The sequence below is a fragment of the Mastigoproctus giganteus genome, chromosome 7, assembly GCF_048544385.1.
Source record: "Mastigoproctus giganteus isolate SK-2022 chromosome 7, ASM4854438v1, whole genome shotgun sequence".
NCBI lineage: Eukaryota > Metazoa > Arthropoda > Arachnida > Uropygi > Thelyphonidae > Mastigoproctus > Mastigoproctus giganteus.
Window position 1 is genome coordinate 162,637,527 of NC_143581.1, and position 19,974 is coordinate 162,657,500.

A 19,974-nucleotide genomic window follows, 5' to 3' on the forward strand; every position below is an offset into this window, starting at 1 on the left:
ATACTGTTGTACACTGTGGCACTAATGACATCAAGAATAGGAGATCTGCGGACTTACTTAACGAGTACGGGTCAATGTTGAAAAAAAGTTGTGAGTTAGAGTTCAATTTGAGTGTCTGCAATTCTGCCTAGACATGATAGGAGGGAATATATGATGAGTCTTTCAATCAATTCGGCCCTGGAGACTCTGTGCATGGCTAATAGGGTAGAATTTTTCAGTGTGGTCAGTGTTGCTAACAAGAGAGACTGCTTCTACAGGGATGAGATACACTTAAATAGAAAGGATGCAAGAATATTTGCTGATGATATCGAGGCAGTGTTAGGTAGGTTGGAAAACTGCGAGCTTGAGAGGATTCACAGACTAATAGATTAACAGTAGCCGCAGGCAGAGGTGAAAGTGATTCTTGCACTGCATCTACTGGAATGAGCAGCAGCCTCAAAAGCAAGGTGCTGGGGATTTCAAGATCTGCTGGGGGTCATCATGGAACAAGTAAATACATGGGCTGTGTTAGGATAACTAAGAGTAAGAACAGGTGAGTGTATACTTGCATGTACACCAATGCCAGGAGTAAATATATTTAGTATTAGTAATGGCCACATGGTGCAAGGAAGCCTATGGCTTATGCTGCACCAGCCAAAAAAAAAAAAAAAAAAAACATATATATATATATATATATATATATATATACAGGGTGTTTCAGTTAAACATTTCAGAACTTCTAAGAGGGGTAGGGTACATCCTGACAACTCGAAATCATATAGCAATGTGAGGTCGGAAATGCTTTCCTGAAGCGGTGTTGTACACAGAAGCACCATAAAGAAAAGAGACCGTAAGTGAGAAATCGTTTTAATAATACATGAAAAGAAGCAAAAGGTATGGATTAAAGTAAGTGTTCGAAGTTTCTTCCACGGGCTACAATGCACGCCTCACATCTCCGACGCATGGACATCCGAACATTCTGGAATACTCCAGGCAGCGTGTCCAGACACAGCAACCGGAGGATTATGCACCTCGTATTGCTTTCGCACAGTGGTACCTTGGAAAATGTGCTACAAATCCCCTTTTTCCTGCTGAAGTGTTGTTTTCCGATGAGGCATCCTTCACAAGGGAAGGAATTTTCAACACGCATAACGACCATATCTGGGCGGTCGAGAACCCGCATGCAATACGACGTCGTGCAGCACAGATTCGATTTTCGGTCAATGTATGGGCCGGTATTATGGGAGATCACCTCATCGGACCTTACCTGTTACCGTGTCGTCTAACCAGACCTATCTACTTGATCTTTCTGCAGCAAGTATTGCCACAACTTTTGAGAGATGAACAGATTTCTGCATCGACGCAACAGACAATGTGGTTCCAACACGATGGAGCCCCTGCCCATTATAGCGGAGATGTTCGTAACTACCTGGATGTCACATTTGGTCAACAGTGGATCGGACGTGGTGGTCCCGTGGTGGACGTGGTGGTCCCGATTTTTATTTCTGGGGTCATATGAAATCGCTAGTTTATGACACCCCTGTTGACAATGCTGAGGAGCTGGTTGCAAGAATCGCAGTAGCTGCCGAAGAAATTCGAAATTCGCCTGGAGTATTCCAGAATGTTCGGATGTCCATGTGTCGGAGATGTGAGGCATGCATTGTAGCCCGTGGAAGAAACTTCGAACACTTACTTTAATCCATGTACCTTTTGCTTCTTTTCATGTATTATTAAAACGATTTCTCACTTACGGTCTCTTTTCTTTATGGTGCTTCTGTGTACAACACCGCTTCAGGAAAGCATTTCCGACCCCACATTGTTATATGATTTCGAGTTGTCAGGATGTACCCTACCCCTCTTAGAAGTTCTGAAACGTTTAACTGAAACACCCTGTATACATACATACATGGTGTCTCAAAAATATTGGTACAAACGTTAAGGGGAGGTAGGTAACATCTAAAGGAATGTGAATCGCATAGGAACCCATAACCGGAAACGTCAACGTAAGTCGGTACAGGGCACTGTTCATCACTTCGCGAGAGGGAAAATTTCTGGTTTACTCAATTCAAGCAGTAGTCGTCGCACAAAGGGCATGCATCGATATACAAACTGTGAGCTGGCAGACATGCATCTAGTGTATGGATTAGCAGAGGGCCCACACGGTGTGCGCCCCCATGTGGCACAACATCGCTTCGCAATAAATATGTGGGCAGGTATGGTCAGTGACTCCTTAGTTGACCCATACCTGTTACCATCCTGCATGAACTGCACTAAATATCGAATCTTTCTTGAACAAGTTCTACCAGGGTTACTTGACGATGTTCCAGCGAATGTGAGATGCAACATATGACGGGGTGCCTGCCCATTATGGAAGGTGTGTTCGTGACCATTTGAACAGGCATTTTGGGCGTTGATGGATTGGCCATGGTGGACTCGTTGCCTGGCCCCCACGCTCACCTGATTTATCGAGCCTTGATTTCTTGCTGTGGGGGGGGCCCTCGAATCTATTGTGTATGAATCGCCTGTGGAGACGGAAATGGATCTCGTGGCGAGACTCATCTGCACTGCTGCTACTGTCTAAGAAACTCCAGTTGTGTGTTCGACCGTGTCCGCCAATACATGCTGCATTGGTGTTATGCATGCATCGCGTCTCATGGTGGAACCTTCGAGCATCTGTTGTAACATCATGAAATGCATCCATCTCGTACTCCATTGTTAATATTATGTCAAATAAATGTTTGCCACTAATTACTGTCTTGTGTCATTTCTGCTTCTTGTGCCTCTGCTACTACTTTCCCATGGCGTTTCCGGTTATGGGTTCCTATGCAATTCACATTCCTTTAGATGTTACCTACTTCCCCTAAACGTTTGTACCAATATTTTTGAGACGCCCTGTATATATAAAAATTAAATAATAATAATAAGAAGAAAATTAAAATAAAATAATAATAAGAGAAAAGGAAATAGACAACCTATGCATTTCCCTCCTCCCGTAGATAATTATCCAGCTGACATTTGAATTTCCCTAAACTGTCAGCTTCTGCCACCCATGTAGGAAACTTATTCCAGTAATTTATAACTCGCTCGCTAAAATAAAACTTCCTGCAATGCAGTCTAAACATCTCCCCTCATAACTTGAAATTATGGACTCTTGTTCAAGTATCATTTATAAACATAAAAATTTTGTCTTCATTCATTTTGTTTATGCCTCTCAGAGCCTTAAACATCTCAATCAAGTCTCCTCTAAGGTGCCCAGTGCCGAGCTCTGCAACCCACATATTCAAAGTCTTTCCTCACATGGACACCCTTTTGCTGATCTCACCAGGCAAGTTACCCGTCTTTGGACCCTTTCGAGAAGCACAGTGTCTTTCTTTAGGTGCGGTATTCCAATTGTAGTCTAACAATAGCCTTGCATAATGGGATTATGATATCCTTATCTCTACTAGCAATTGTTCGATAAATCATTGATATGACACCATGGGACTTCCTTGCAGCCAGTCTACAATGTTTGGAGAACTTCATGTCTGACCGTATCGTAACACCCAAGTCCCTTTCCTCCACTACTGGCTTTAGTTCAACTCCATCAAGTGTATAAGTTATTTTGGGGTTACTGTTCCCCAGGTGCAATACTTTCACTTTGCTGGATTTCACTTTGCTGGCAGAGCTGCCATTTTTCTGACCATTCCTGAAGTCTATCTATGTCATTATGACGAAGCTCTGCTTGGCGGTGATCAGTAACTACTCTACCAATATTTACATCATCTGCAAAGTTTGACATCATGCCCTCTATCCCTTCATCAATGTCATATATGAAAATCAAAAACAACAGTGGTCCTAATACTGATCTTTGGAGTATCCCACTTCTTACATCAATCTAATCTGAGGAATAACCATTTATCACAACCCTCTGCCTCCTGCCCTGAAGCCATCCAGCTATCCATCTAAGGATTTTCTCTGTGATTAGAACCTGTTCCAGCTTATAAAGTAACTGCTTATGTGGGGCAGAGTCAAATGCATTGCTGAAATCCAAATAAACTATGTCGAAATTATTCCCTAAGTCCAAATCTTGAGTGATTCTGTCAAAATAACTAAGTAAGTTAGTTCAACGTGATTTTCCCTTTACAAAACAATGCTGAGTATCCTTCAGAATTCCATCTCTATCTAAATGATCTTGTATTCCACCCTTGATCATTGTCTCCATGATTTTCCCTACTACTGAAGTTAGACTACTCGGCTGGTAATTTCCCACTTCACTCTTAGAACCGCCCTTACTTTGGAAATATACTGGCACTTTTTCCAATCCAACGGAATCACTTCTGAGTTCGGTGATGCTCTCATAATTAGCCTCAATGGTTCAATGCATTCACTTGCTGCCTCTCTTAAGATTATAGGGTATATGCCATCAACCCCAGGAGCCTTACTGGCCTGTAGGCTCAAACGTTTTTTCATTAAATAAACATGTGAAATTTCAACATCATTAATTACATTTTTTTCAACTTCCCTCCCATAATTTCTCATTGACATAAAAGGTTTTTCTTCTGTAAATATCGATGCAAAGTAACTGATGAGTTCATCTGCAACTTCAGCTGGGTATCTAATACTATCCCATGTCCATTACATAAGGGTCTAAGTGGTGTGTTCTCTTGTTCTGTTCTTTGCATTTATATATGTGAAGAATTTCTTATTCCCTTTCTTTGCTCCCTTTGCCAGCGATTTCTCATAATCTGCCTTTGCCAGCTTAACCTTTTCTGTGGCACTATTACAGTTCAGTTTGTAGCTATTATAGTCATATAACAGCTACAAATCAATGTCAAAGGAGACTAGAAGATTGTCATTATTGATGTTAGTATTTTCTAGCTGGTTGAGTAAATATTGCGAGGTTTTTTTTTTATCATTTTAAGATTTATAGGTAAGCCTGGTGTGATGTTTTTTAGCCATTGGGCTACATTTCACCCTGGGTGGTTTCTACTGTTAATTATGGGTCTGATGGGAAAGTTAGCGATGTGTACTTTGATATTTCTGAACAAGGATGGGGACTCAGGATTTGATAGAAGTTGTTTGTAAGTGGTATCATTAATTTTATTCTGTGTGAGTAAGTTTTAATTTTGTTTTTATCCTTTCAGCTATGGAATTAATAGGGTCCGTTTTCATCTGCTAATAGGAGTACAGTAAACCGCCGCTATTCGCGGGGGGTTACGTTCCTGAGAAATGCCGCGAATGCCGAAAACGCAAATACTGAGTTATGGCTCCCATAGTAATAAAGGGGTTCCGTTCCAAAGTATGAAATACAGTATATAAGAAAAACTAGTCTAAAATTTTGTCTATGTATGTATTATATGTACCTTCATAATATGACTATGTACACAGACAGTACATAGTGAAATGCAAGCTTATGGCATCGAAATGAAAATAAGAAACAATTTAATATTAAATGTAATATTTATTAGAAATTTCAAACCAGCGCCTTTGCTAGCTAAAAAACTTATCCCACCAGTGCTATCACCAGTTTCGCTAAAGTGTTGATAAAGGAGTTTTGCCTTTTCACGAATGATGAGTGAACTTAACGGAATTTTATTTTGAGTTCGGTCTTCTATCCACAGATTTAAAGCTTTTTCCATTTTTTCTAATTTAACATCACGAGTTACAGAGCAAATTTTTGAAGCAATTAGCGCATTTTCACAGACACTACGGCGGATTTTTTCTTCTGATTTCTTGATTGATCATACCGTTGACTCATTGATTTTATAATGTTTTGCCACTGAGGAGGCACTTTCACCATTAGAAATTTTGTCTAATAACTCAATTTTATTCGCTAATGTCATCACCTTCTTTGATCTTTTCACATTTCCTTTGTTATTCATAGCCATATTTTTGTACGGGTTAGAAAGAACTTGTCCAAATAAAGTCACTTTCTTCCGTTAACACACTCGAAAAAGTCTGTTTTACACTGCAAAACGGTAGATTTATCACTTTTGTAAGCATATCAATTTATAAATTGATAAATTTATAAGCATATAAAATAAAAGCAAACGATGAAACCTTCCATGACAAGCGCATAACACATACTGAACAAGGATTAGCGAGAAACATCCATGCTCGTGATTTTGTCACCCCTCTCCTCCCACCCACTGAGCGCTGTTTTGACCGGGAAAGATAATTTTAGCCACACCCATGTTTTTTTATGGCGGAAAATGTTCACGGCATTTTAAAATTTTTTTAGGTTTCATTTTATATTAAATCAGCAACCGCGAATAGCGGGGGTTTACTGGATTTAACAAATCATATGTTGAAGTGATGTATTTAAATTCTCTTATATTCCTAATTCCATAATAATAATAATTACTGTCTTTGCAGTCACTGAAGAAGTGGTAAGAAAATATCACAAAACATTTGACTCCATTATATACATATTTCCAGTTCACAAATAAACATAATAATACCAGTAGTTTTATAAGATTTTGAGAGCTTTATTATCTTCAAAAACACAGTTTACTTACATATCATGCAGCTGAAGGTACATGTTTGCTGTTTGCATATTCTGATTATTTTTTTTATTGTTGAAAACTCCATTGTCAATTTTTAAAATTCAAACAGACATAGCCCTATAATTATTTGGAATCCAACACATTTATTTGAGCTGGTTTTTTTTTTTTGGTCCTGAATTTATCTGAAAGTGACCCACATGTTATGAAACATGGATCACTTATCACTTTCAGACTTTCAAATATATACAGACAATATTTCATACCAGCTGTACCTGATATAACATAGCCATCTTTCTGATTATGGAGTAAATAGTTTAATCTAGATCCCTCAGTCTTCACCACTTTTGTTTAGCAATGAAACAGTTCTACAGTAGTCACTTGTAGGATATATGCATATGTCTCTATTTGCAGGTGGTTCCCCGTCTTCACCAATAAATATTGCAGTAACCTCCGTTTTGCATATAGGTGCATTATATCGTTTCCTATCTAAGTCCGGATTTTTTATAAATGCCATGCACACATTCATTGTTGGATTGGCCTGGATTATTTGATGCATTTGTCTATATGACTCAGAAAATGGGTTAACTTGTCACAGTACCTTGTCCAATTGTTGCATTACTTCAGCCTTACACCCTTGGTTTGATTGTTTTCAAGCTGTTTTGTTGTTGCTTCAGCAGAATTGAAAATATCAAGTTGTCCATATCCTGGCTTATTTGTCTTGTTTGGATATAGCAGTGAGACCAAATGGTAAAACAGTATGGGCTATTTCCAAGTGGTGATTTAATCTCTGCACCTGTTGATGCGAATGCCATTGCTGAGTTGTACGACGAGACTATTACGAGAGCTGCTTCACGTGTATCCCCTTGTAAGCAGCTCTCGTAATAGAGTAGGTGTCTTAGACAATGGGTCAAGTGAAACCTTTCGTCACGACAGCATTTAGTGTATTTATTCAATGTGTTTAACTCATGTCCCCAATATCTTGCATTGCAATACTCACAGTTATAACATATTTCCTAAGTCATGCTCTTCCACATTAATTACAGCTTGTTGATTATTTGCATCCAGTACTTCTATTTGATTAATCCTACGGCGTTTTGCCCGTCTTCTCATTTCCAATCTTGCTTCTCTTTCTTCAATATTTTCTGTCCTTCTTTGTAGTTATAGAGTCTAGTAGATCTCTCCTCTGTTTCATTAGCATTTCTTCTACATTTTCTCAAAGTTCTTGCACTGTTCAGCCATTTTTACACTTCTTAAAACCTAGAACAGTTTATTAAAATTGAAGACAGATAAAATAAACATACATTGATAGCTTTCAGGCATTTCTTCATTCGAAAAACGTTAGTACAAAAATTCATAAAGAATGCCCGGTATTATGGTGGTCATGCAAGGTGAACCAAGTGAATGGGTGCTGGCAACAATTAGCAGTTGGAAAAATTTGGCAGCATACCTAAGCATTTTATATATATAGATGTGGGCTGTTACATGACTCACCTGTGTATATTTGTACACGTGCACATGCACTTCATGTATACTTACTATTAATAGTATTTAACAAACCATATGTTGAAATGTGCTTTTAATTTACTTGAAAAAAACAATTGTTTCTCATATCTTAGTGATAATTTTTGAAATAGTGGATGGGGGAGATTACTGTGTACCATGTATTTACTGGAATAAAAGAATATAAAAAAATTGAATCAGGGTACATGTAATCAATAGAAATCTTTAAAATAGAAAAAGGACAAAAATACTATTTTTTAAATAAAAGGTAAAAAAAATGCTCTTGCTTTTGATGAATTTGAAGTGCTTGTCAAGGCATCAAAGGCAGATATTACTGGAATACCTGCAAGGTGGTGCCACACAGCTATAAGGAATACAGAACTGGAATTGCGGAAGTACCATGTGTACAGAAAGGATAGTCAGGATACAAAGAGAGGATAAGTTATGCTGTTAGTTAAGAAACACAAAAACTAAGGCAGTGCATTCAGTTGATATGGGTGAACAGTGCAATGTTGAGTCAGTTTAGTGTGACATAAGTGCTGGGAAAGCAAAAATGAGAGGAGTGTGTTACAAGCCTAATGACTATGATGAGTACAATAAACAACTGTGAAGAGAAATAGTGGGCCATTAAATCAGAATGTCTTATAATGGGAATTTTAACTTCCCAGATATTGACTGGAACTTGTGGATTGGTCACTTGCACACTAGCAAGGCTCTTGTGGATTTATTGGATGATTTATTTTCCACAACAGCATGTTTAAGAGGCAACCAGATGGAGTAATACTCTTGATCTGATCATCAGCAGTCATTATTTGTGAATTAAGAATCTGCAGATAAAGGAACCACTAGGTGGTAGTGATTACAGTGTACTGATATAAGATTTACTGAAAGATGTCAGGGGTAAAGGGAAGGATTTTTGCTTTCATAAAAGTGACTACAGTGGTTTCAGACAATTTTTAAATTCTATACAGTCGAACCAAATGATGATGTCAACAACAGCAAATTCTAAATGGGAAGCATTAAAGGAATTAATCTTGGAGGCTACTAGGCTTTTCATACGAACTAACAAATACTGTTCAAGGTTTAGGCCTAAATGAATGTCAGATGAACTAATGAGACTTGTGGCAGAGAAGAAAAATGCATGGAATGCATATAAATGATCACGCGACAAAGAACCCTATGGTAGATATGTTAGTCTGTAATTACGTCACAGGAGAGATAGGCAAGCGAAGGTAGATTATGAGAAATCTTTGGCAAAGGATGCAAAGAAGAAGAGCAAAGGCCTCTTTGTGTGTGTAAACACTTTTTTTTTGAAGGAAGGGGAAGAATCAGATTGATTCACTTCATATCAATGGTTCGACTGTTGATGACCCTACTCAGGTAGCTAAAAAACTAAATGAGTATTTTGCTTCTACAGTCTGAGGAGTTATGAGGAGTTATTCAGGGAGTGGAATGCCAGAGGTGAATTAAACTCTTGCAGATGATTTTGTAATAACTCAGAGCAAAGTGGAAGATATTTGCTGAAATTAAACATAAGAAAGGCACTTGAGGTGGATGGGATCTATCCAGTTATATAAAAGGAAGCAGCAAAGGAAGTAAGCAAACCCTTAGCCATAATTATGAGAGCACCCTTGGATTGAGGAGAGGTCCCCACTGACTGGAGATGTGCAAATGTATCCCCAATTCACAAAACAGGATCAAAGAGTGACATGAGTAATTACAGACCTGTTAGTTTAATTTGTATTCTGGAGAAAATAATGGAGTCACTAATTAAAGAAGCATTGCAGGATCATCTAGACAAGACTGCAGTTATAGTTCAGACACAGCATGGGTTTGTTAAGAGGAAGTCTTGTCTGACCAATTTGATTGGATACTACGATGTGGTCACAAAGGAACTGGATGCAAAAAATAATTTTGACATCATATACTTTGATTTCAGGAAAGCTTTTGACATTGTTGCACATGGAAGACTGCTATACAAATTGGAGCAGTATGGAATTAAGGACAAGTTACTGCTATGGATAAAACGATGGATGAATGGCAAAGACAGAGATGGTAATCAATGGACACTGCTCTTTGTGGACTAATGTTATTAGTGGAGTTCCCCAAGGTTCAGTGTTGGGCCCATTGTCGTTTTCTGTAGTTATAAATGATATTGATAAAGGTGTATCAGGCTTAATGTTGCAGACAATACAAAGGTTGGCAGGATTGTTAACAACAGTATGCTACTGCAACAGGATCTAGAAAAGTTGGGCAAATAGGATGAGAGGTGGCAACTGAAGTTTAACATTGACAACCGCAAAGTACTGTATAATGGTTTCAGTAACCCCAGAGTAACGTACCAACTGTGCTGTACTACAGTCAGGGTAGTAGGGAATGAAAATGAATGACCTGGGGATTAATTGCAGATAGACTGGCCCTGAAATTACTCCTGTTTTGTGTTGTCTTGTTTCACTTTCTTCCAGTGGTATTTTTCCTTCTGTTTGGAAGTTTGCTCATATCCAGCCAGTTCCTAAAAAGAGTGACAAATCCCTCCCAATCAATTATCATCCCATTGCAATTACTTCTACTCTTTCCAAAGTAATGGAGAAATCAACGATCGCCAATATGGATTCAGTCAGTGTCGATCCACTGACGATATTCTGGCTTGTGTTATCCATCTACGTACAAATTCAATGGGAAAGTTTGGTGAAACTCAAGCCACTGCTTTTGACATTTCAATGGCTTTCGATAGTGTTTGGCATAAAGGTCTTCTAAATAAGCTTCCATCCTATGGTTTTCCACCTGTTCTTTGTAATTGGTTATCCAGTTTTCTCCCTGACCGCTCACTGCGGGTGAGGGTAGACGGCTCTGTCTTCTAACTTCTCCACTAATGCTGATATTCCCCAAGGTTCAGTTCTTTCTCCCACTCTTTTCCTCTTGTATATTAATGACCTCCTTCCATCGACCGGAAATCCTATGTTTTGCTGATTTTGTGGTGATAGCACATTGCTTTTCACCTTCCAGTTTGAGAAACTTTGCTCAAACAGCTTCAACTTTTCGAGTATCCACTGTCAATCCTTAAATGCCGATTTCAAGTAATGCGACAGTGGAGCAAAGAAAACTTAATTTTAATTCTTCCAAAACTCAGTCCTATCTTATATCTCACAAAAAGAATTCCTCTGCTCCTATGCTTATCTTCGATTACACTCCGATTTCTAGGCAAGGTCTTGGGGATTGCCCTGACTTCTAATCTCATTTGTCATAAAACATAATAAAAATATTGCTTCCTCTGTATCCAAAAAACTGTGTTTTGTCTTTCGCTCTTGGTGTTACTTTTCTTCCAAACAGTTGACTCTGTAGAAATCTCAAATCCATCCTACCATGGAATATTGTTCCCACATCTGGGGTGGTGCCCCCAAAACCTCCCGTCTTGGTGGTGGTATCCGCCGAGAATAAGTGACATTAGTCTTCTCCACTGGTGAAGTGTTACTTAATAAAAGCAGTACAATACCTCGGCAACTCGTTGTGAAAGTATTCACAATATGAGATATAATCAAACGATGCATACATACTACCTGGGTAGTAGAAAAGATGAAAGTGTAGTACCCATGCATAAACAACCTTTTTCATACTCTTAGGCATTTAATAGAGAAATAATTTTAGATATTTATTTAACATGATATACTGTAAGATAGTAAAGTAATTATAAGGAATTGTGGAAGATGTGGTTTCTTTCCTTGGCAATTCTTTAATTTTTATTTAATTTTATTTCACATTATTGTTTATTATTAATTATATTTTGTAGTTTACAATAATATACCTATGTAAATCTAAGCACATGCTATTACAGAATTTTTAGTGCGAACTACCGGTTGGGAACCGCTGCTATAGAGGAATTTTGTTAGCAGGATCAGGAGTTGACATCCCTTTGTATAAGATAGGTCAATGGTCAATTTCTCTACTAACATAAGATCAGGACAAGGCACACCTTGAGTACTACATACATGTCCGGAGGCCTCATTGTAGAAAGGATGTAGAGCTGCTGGATAAATTACCCCCAGGGGCTCACATCTGGTGAGTATGGGCTTGGCACACCCAGGGTCCTTAGCTGGATATCATCATTCTTCTCTTTCTTGGTGATTCCTTTCTACTTCTCTCGCTCTCTTTCAGGGTAATAGGGAAATTTTTTTTTTTTTTGGCCGGTGCAGCATAAGCCTCAGGCTTCCTTGCACCATATGGCTAATAATAATAATAATAAGTACAGAGAAGGGTGACAAGATTGGTGAGGGGAACAAATGGTTGCTCTTACCAAGAAAAACTTCCACAAACTGCAGTTTGTGGAAGGTCTGGAGACTAGGGTCTAGAGTTTGTGCAGGGTCTGGAGACTAGGCATCTGCGTGGTGATCTAATTGGGGTGTATAAGGCCTTGTGTTTGAAAGCTCAATGCTGATGGGATTCTTCCTCTTGCTTATATTATGTACTTGAGGGGACATAAATTCAAACTGAGGCAAGACAGTTGCAGAATAGACATGCAAAAATTTGTCTTTAGTCAGCAGGTGGTTGATTGCTGGAACAAACTTCCACCTGTCATTGTGGAAGTTGACAGCTTAAATAAATTGAAGGAAGAACTGGAAAATCTTTTGGAATGAATGGAAGTGTGAAATAGGAAGGTTTTTTTTTTTTTTTTTTTTCCGTTGATGCTGTATAAGTTTGCTTTCTTGCATTATATGCCTATACTAATACTAAAGTTAGTTTCTAAAAAGCAATTTTATACCCAACATTTGAATAAACTTCAAATAATCAGAACCCTCAAGCGGCTGCACCCTTTTCCATAACACAAACAGGTAGAAAGATGAATAAGAGAGAGAGAGAGAGAGATCTTCATAGCAACAGTATAGAAAAGAGGGAATTAGAGCAGGATTAGTGAAGTAGAGCAGGATTTTAAAGGTTATTTAGTAAAGTTTAATTTAATAAGTTTTTTTCCTGTAATAGTTTGTTTTTTAATATTATAAATATAACTCTTTGAAAGTTTTATTAATAATTAGTAAATTTTAAAATGGTTATTACAAGATCCACCTTGAACACTTCGTCAGAGGGTGCCATGACTCTTCCAGAAATAACTGATGGCAATTTCTGTGTGAGTCATGATTTTATCCTTTGCAAAACCTGTGGCAAGGTTGACCTAGTAGATAATCCTAGCTCACTTGGAGATTATTTTCTTTGTCACTGCTGTAAGAAGTGCACCGATCTTAAGTTACAATTTGGTGCATTGCTAGAACAATGAGTCACTGTAAAAACGGGTGCTTGCCCTCGAGAATAATGTAACTGGGAACTCGTCAGGGACTCAAACTCTAGTAACCTACCACGTGATGCACTCTCAATTTGGGCCCCAGAACACAATAACCAAGTGTAAACTATTCTGGTTCTAAGGGACCTAGTTTTATTAGGAGACTCCATTGTCAGGGAAACAGGAAATATTTTTTGTAATAAGGATAGGTGGACTACAAGAAGGGTATGTCTGCCAGGAGCAAATATTAATGATGTCACCAACAAACTGTCAGATTTTAAGGGGGTAAAGAGAATATTATTATTCATGTGGGGACTAATGACATTAAGCATACATGATCTGACAATTTGTTAGACAAATATAGGACCATGCTGAAGAAATTCCGCGAGTTAGGTCACAATGTCTATGTGTCTGCAATTCTCCCCAGGCACGATAAGAGGGATTATATGTTGAAAACCTTGTGGATTAACTCAAGACTTGAAGGACTCTGCAAGGCTTTTGGGGGGGGGGGGATTTCTATCAGCTTGGCCCGCACTTGTAGGTAGAAGAAATCTGTTTTGTAGAGACGGAATACATTTAAACAAAGGTGGCGCAAGGGTTTTTGCCAGTATTATTGAGGATACCTTAAAGGTTCAAGGAACCTGCTAGTTTGGGGGACAAGGGTAATATAGATACATATTTATCTGATAATATTGGTCAAATTAACACTTGCGCATACCTCAAGAGTTCTTGTTTGTTAATGCAACAGAACATATTATTAAGATGTTCTGAGGGCAGAAACATTTCAAATGAGCAGGTAGCAAATGCCAGGGAAGTCAGCTTAAATAACTTTAAGGGGTGAGTCAGGGAAGTTAACTATACAAGAACACTAATTCTTAATTGTTTATATAATAATGTCAGAAGTGTTGTTAATAAAATGAGTGAATTCAGACTGCTGGTTAGGACAAGTAACGCTTACATAAATAGGGCTTACGAAAACGTGGTGCCATCCTGAGATAGCAGATAATGAGTTTCAGTACAGTATGCATAATGTATTTAGGAAGGATAGGGAAGATAGAAGGGGATGCTGGGGTCATGCTTCTTATCAAAAGGAGCCTGAGTACGGTGAAAGCTTTCCCAGATTCAGACATTTCGCATGTATAGAATCTGTATGGTGTGAGATAGTTGGAAGCAAAGGCATAATGACAGTGGGAGTAATCTACAGGCCAGGTGATTGTAAACATTACGATGAGAGCCTCTATATGCAAATGGAATGGGCAAGTAAGCGTGAATGTCTTATTATAGGTGATTTTAATTTGGCTCTAATTGATTAGAGTGGAAGGAAACTCCACATGAGGGACAAAATTTTTAAATCAACCTAGATGATTGTTATTTGTATCAATATGTCAGGGAAAGTACTAGGGAAAAGAATACTCTAGACATCATCATGAATCATGAACCAGATGACATAATAGGGTTGACAGTACAGGAACCAGTGACAGAAAGTGATCACAGAGTTCTACGGTGGAAGACAAAGAGAGAGACAGCAGTAGTTAAAGGCAAGGGAATGGGATATAATTTCAGGAAAGGAAATTATGACGGCTTAAGATGCTACATGGCCTCTATTAACTGGGTAGATATCTCACAGAGAACAAATACAATTGAATTATGGTATACCTTTAAAACATTAATCACAGAAACCTTGAATGCATATATACCATTAAAAAAATACTCCATGAGGAGGATTCCAAGTTGAATGAATAATGAAGTTGCCAGATTACTTGAGCAGAAAAAGACAGCATGGAAAAGTTACAGAGCAATAAAAAGTACTGAAACCTATAACAGCTACAAATTGATCTGTAATAGTGCCGCAGTAAAGGTTAGGCTGGCAAAGACAGATTATGAGAAATCGCTGGCAAAGAGAGCAAAGAGTGGGGATAAGGGATTCATCACATATATAAATGCAAAGAAGAGAAGAACAAATCAGATTGGACCCTTATGTAATGAATGTGGGATAGTATTAGATATGTCAGCTGAAGCTGCAGATGAACTCAACAGTTATTTTGCATCAATATTTACAGAAGAAAAACCTTTTATGTCAACGAGAAATTATGGGAGTGAAGTTGAAAAAAATGTAATTAATGATATTGAAATTTCACATTTATTTAATGAAAAAACTTTTGAGCTTATAGTCCAGTGAGGCTCCTGGGGTTGATGGCATATACTGATAATAATCTTAAGGGAGGTGGCAAGCGAATGCATTGAACCATTGAGGCAAATTATGAGAGCTTCACTGGACTCGGGAGCGATTCCAATTGGATTGGAAAAGTGCCAATGTATCTCCAATACATAAGGAAGGTTCTAAGAGTGAAGTGGGAAATTACCAGCCAAAAGGAGCTGGTAATTTCCCACTGCCAAAAGGAGCTGGTAATTTCTAACTTCAGTAGTAGGGAAAATCATGGAGACAATGATCAAGGGTGGAATTCAGAATCACTTATAGAGAAATGGAATTCTAAAGGATACTCAGCATGGGTTTGTAAAGGGAAAATCATGTTTAACTAATCTGGGTAGCGATTTTGAAAGGTCACTCAAGAGCTGGACTTTGGGAATAATTTCGACATTGTTTATTTGGATTTCAGCAAAACATCTGACTCAGTCCCACATGAGAGGTTACTTTATAAGCTGGAACAGGTTGGAATCACAGGGAAAATCCTTAGATGGATAGCTGAATGGCTTCAGGGCAGGAGGCAGATGGGTATGTGATAAATGGATATTCCTCAGATTGGGTTGATGTAAAAAAAATGGGGTTCCCCAAGGATCAGTATTAGGACCACTGTTGTTTTTGATTTTCATAACTGATATCGATGAAGGGATAGAAGGCGTGTTGTCTAAATTTGCAGATGATGTAAAGATTGGTAGAGTAGTTAATGATTGCCGCCAAGCAGAGCTTCATCAGAATGACCTAGACAGACTTCAGGGATGGTCAGAAAAATGGCAGCTATGCTTTAATCCAGGAAAGTGTAAGGTATTGTACCTGGGGAACAGTAAAACTAAAATAACTTTTACACTTGGAGGAGTTGAATTAAAGCTGGTAGTGGAGGAAAGTGACTTGGGGTATTATGATACGGTCCGATATGAAGTTCTCTGAGCATTGTAGACTGGTTGCAAGTAAGGCCCTGGTGTCCTATCAATGATTTATTGAACAATTGCTAGTAGAGATAAGGATATCATAATCCCATTATATAAGGCTATTGTTAGACCACACTTGGAATACTGTGTTCAAGTATGCACCTAAAGAAAGACATTGTGCTTATTGAAAGGGTCCAGAAACAGGTAACTTGCCTGGTGAGATCAGCAAAAGGGAGTCCATATGAGGAAAGACTTTGAATATGTGGGTAGCAGAGCTTGGAAACTAGGCACCTTAGAGGAGACTTGATTGAGGTGTTTAAGGCTCTGAGAGGCATAAGCAAAATGAATGAGGATGAAATTTTTATGTTTATAAATGATTCTTACAAGGTGCCATAATTTCATATTATGGGGGAAGGGGATATTTATCTACGGATGGTAGAGGCTAACGGTTCAGGGAAATTCAAAGGTCAGCTGGATAATTATCTTCGGGAGGAAGGAAACGCATAGGTTGTCCATTTCCTTTTCTCTTATTATTATTTTATTCTTATTATTTTCTTTTATTTATTTTTTTGTTATTTTATTTTTTATTTTAATTTATTATTATTTATTTATTTTTGGCTGGTGCACAGCATAAGCCATAGGCTTCCTTGCACCATGGTGCCATTGCTAATACTAATAAAGTGTATGTAAGAAGTGGCACAGGTTCACTTTGATATATTTTCTCCCTTAGAGCACTGAATGAGTGTAGTATTTTACAGCCATGGACACATGGCTATAAAACAAGCCATTGCTACCTCTTCTTTCTCTACGTGTACAATTTCACCAATAAAACTTGCTAATTTTGTTCTTCCAGAATTGTATTTTTTTGCTATCTTACTATTGGATGTACTATTAAGGCATTTCTGAACAATACACCTGCATGATTAGCACAACACGGAGAAAGATTAAGTTCTGTGATAAATGATGGGAATAAACATTTGGCAGGTAAGACAGCATCACTGTCACTATGAACTTCTATATTTATTTTTGAATTTTTTTCCTATATAATATGTTTTCCTTATGATTATTTGTCTACAAATGTCTCATGACACTCCATTTCCCACCACTTGAAATCAAAAAATCACATCTACGTAGAGTACACAAAGAAAATGTGTTACCTCTTCCAGATTTTAAGATACATGGAAAATCTTGTAATCTTGTATATGTCTTCTAAAATTTTACACTGCATTTTCTTGGCATCTTACTGAAGGAATACAATGAAATAGTTGCACATTGCAGAGAACAATGCTGTTAATCCTGCATTCCCATTTTGCAATGTAATCTAGCACATCTGATAGCCAATCTGTTAACAAAAACAAGCAGAAATTTATAAATATATTTTTTAAAAATCATGATTTTAGCATAGTTTTACTATGAAAAAAGATGGAGAGAAACTGTTACTAATTTTGTTATGATGGTGAAATGAAGAGGGGATCAAATCAAGTATCAAAAAAATGGATTTTCTGTCGTAAACCTAGAGAACTGGCAGCCTATGGTATATTAAAACTAACAGAATGAAGAAGGAATGCAATATATAAATTATATATATGCAACATTCTTATTAATATTTTGTCTCAAATAAATATACATGGTTGAGGACATGAAATCTTACCCTTTATCTGCTTCTAATTCACTTTCAGCTAATATATTTGATGCACCATTTACCTATAAAAGAAGGAAATAAATAACTGATAGCTAATAATTGGCAAAGGTTTAATAAAATAAAATGTATTCTATATATTAATAGGATAGCTAAAAATTTGTCTCTTATTTGTACAATTTGACATTTGTTGTAGAAGGTCTTAACAAATAACCAGAATCATGTAAATAAGTGTTTCTCAACCAGTGGACTGTGAAAGCATTTAAGATGAGTCCAAAAAAAAACTTTCTGGTGTTATTTGTAATTTGTATTCACTATATAGCAATTCATGTTAAATTAGTGTTATTTATAGTTCAGATAAAATCCGTTACAGATTTATTCTTAACTACAAATAACACTAATAAAGCCACATGAACTGTTAAACAGTGAATTGGATTGTGCACAAAGGTTTAGTTTATTTATAATTTACTATAAATAAGCTCATCAGATATAAATATTGGTATATCAAGCTTAATGTCCAAGTTTGCAGACAATACGAAGGTTGGCAGGGTTGTCAAGGACACTACTGACACTATGCTGCTGCAACAGGTTCTGGAAAGGTTGAGCAGATGGGCTGAGAGGTGGCAAATTAAGTTTAACATTGACAAATGTAAAGTACTACATATGGGAAACAGCAACCCCAGAGCAACGTATCAACTCTGTGGTACTACACTGACAGTGGTAGAGAATGAAAAGGACCTGGGGTGGTTGTGCAGGCAGATATGAAGTTCTCTGAGCAGTGCAGACGGGCTGCAAGAGTAGCTCATGGTGTATTGTCAATGATATATCGGCGTCTCCGTAGCCAGGTGGGAAGGAGCAGCAGTGCGTAGCACATGCTTCTTGATTAGACCGGGGTTCGAGCCCGTCACCACCAAATACGGAGGATGTGGAAAGGTCAGGGAATGACCACCGCATATCCCGGAGCAATATGGCCTTAGTTGCTAATGCTCCTAAAAAAAAAACCCAACAACCCAACTCAATGATATATAGGAATTTTTCTAGCAGGGATAAGGAGGCGATTATTCCCTTGTATAAGGCAATGGTCAGACCACACCTAGAGTACTGCATACAGGCCTGGAGGCCTCATTTCAAGAAGAATGTAGAGCTGCTGGAACGAGTACAGAGAAGGGCAACAAGAGTAGTGAATGGAACAAAGGGGTGCTCTTACGAAGAAAGGCTTAAGTTTTGCAAATTACAGTGTTTGGAGACTAGGCACGAGCAAGGTGATCTGATAGAGGTGTATAAAGCCTAGAATGGTTTGAGCATGCTCAATGCTGATGGGATTCTCCCTCTTGCTCAGAATAATCACCTGAGATGGCATAAATTCAAATTGAGAAAAGACAGATGTAGGATAGACGTGCGGAAATTTGCCTTTAGCCAGCAGGTGGTTGGTTGGTGGAACAGACTTCCATCCCTTGTCATGGAAGTTGATAGCCTAAATAAGTTTAAGGCTCAGCTGTACAGGTATTTCAAACGAACAGAGGGGTGAAGTGGAAGTGGTTATTTTATTTATTTATTTATTTTATTATTTTTATTTTTTTGGCTGATGCGGAATAAGCTTGCTTTCTTGCATCAAATGCCTCTACTAATGCTAATGCTAATATTCTAAAAACAGATTAAATCACACAAGCATAGCATACATCTTAAGTATAGAGACTGCAAAAGAATCCTGTGATGAGATGGCAGTCAAACTGAGAACTGCATTCCTATACTTGCAGTACATAACTGGGCAGCTGTAGCATACAATTCATCTTCCATGTTATTATCAGATCCTATTGTAAACTCAGTATGTATGCAAACTTCGTGTTTGTCTCATTGATAACCCAATCCTCAGAGCTGCTGATAGGATTTAACACAATGATCAGAAACATCACCAATTAGTAAGTAGTTGTGTTATGTGGGAATTTTAGCTTAATAGCAAACTGTTAACTTTAACACATGATAACACTTTATAA

At 37.8% G+C, this 19,974-nt stretch overlaps 1 protein-coding gene across 1 annotated transcript in view; it reads right to left on the minus strand.

Annotated features, from left to right (window-relative positions):
* The window catches only part of LOC150083300 (uncharacterized), a 300,614-nt gene that overhangs the window by 248,106 nt on the left and 32,534 nt on the right, over positions 1–19,974 (minus strand). The window contains exon 5 of the mRNA XM_090378469.1: positions 17,993–18,045. Coding sequence (XP_090234595.1) covers positions 17,993–18,045 — 53 coding nt within the window. The remainder of the gene's footprint in view (positions 1–17,992; positions 18,046–19,974) is intronic.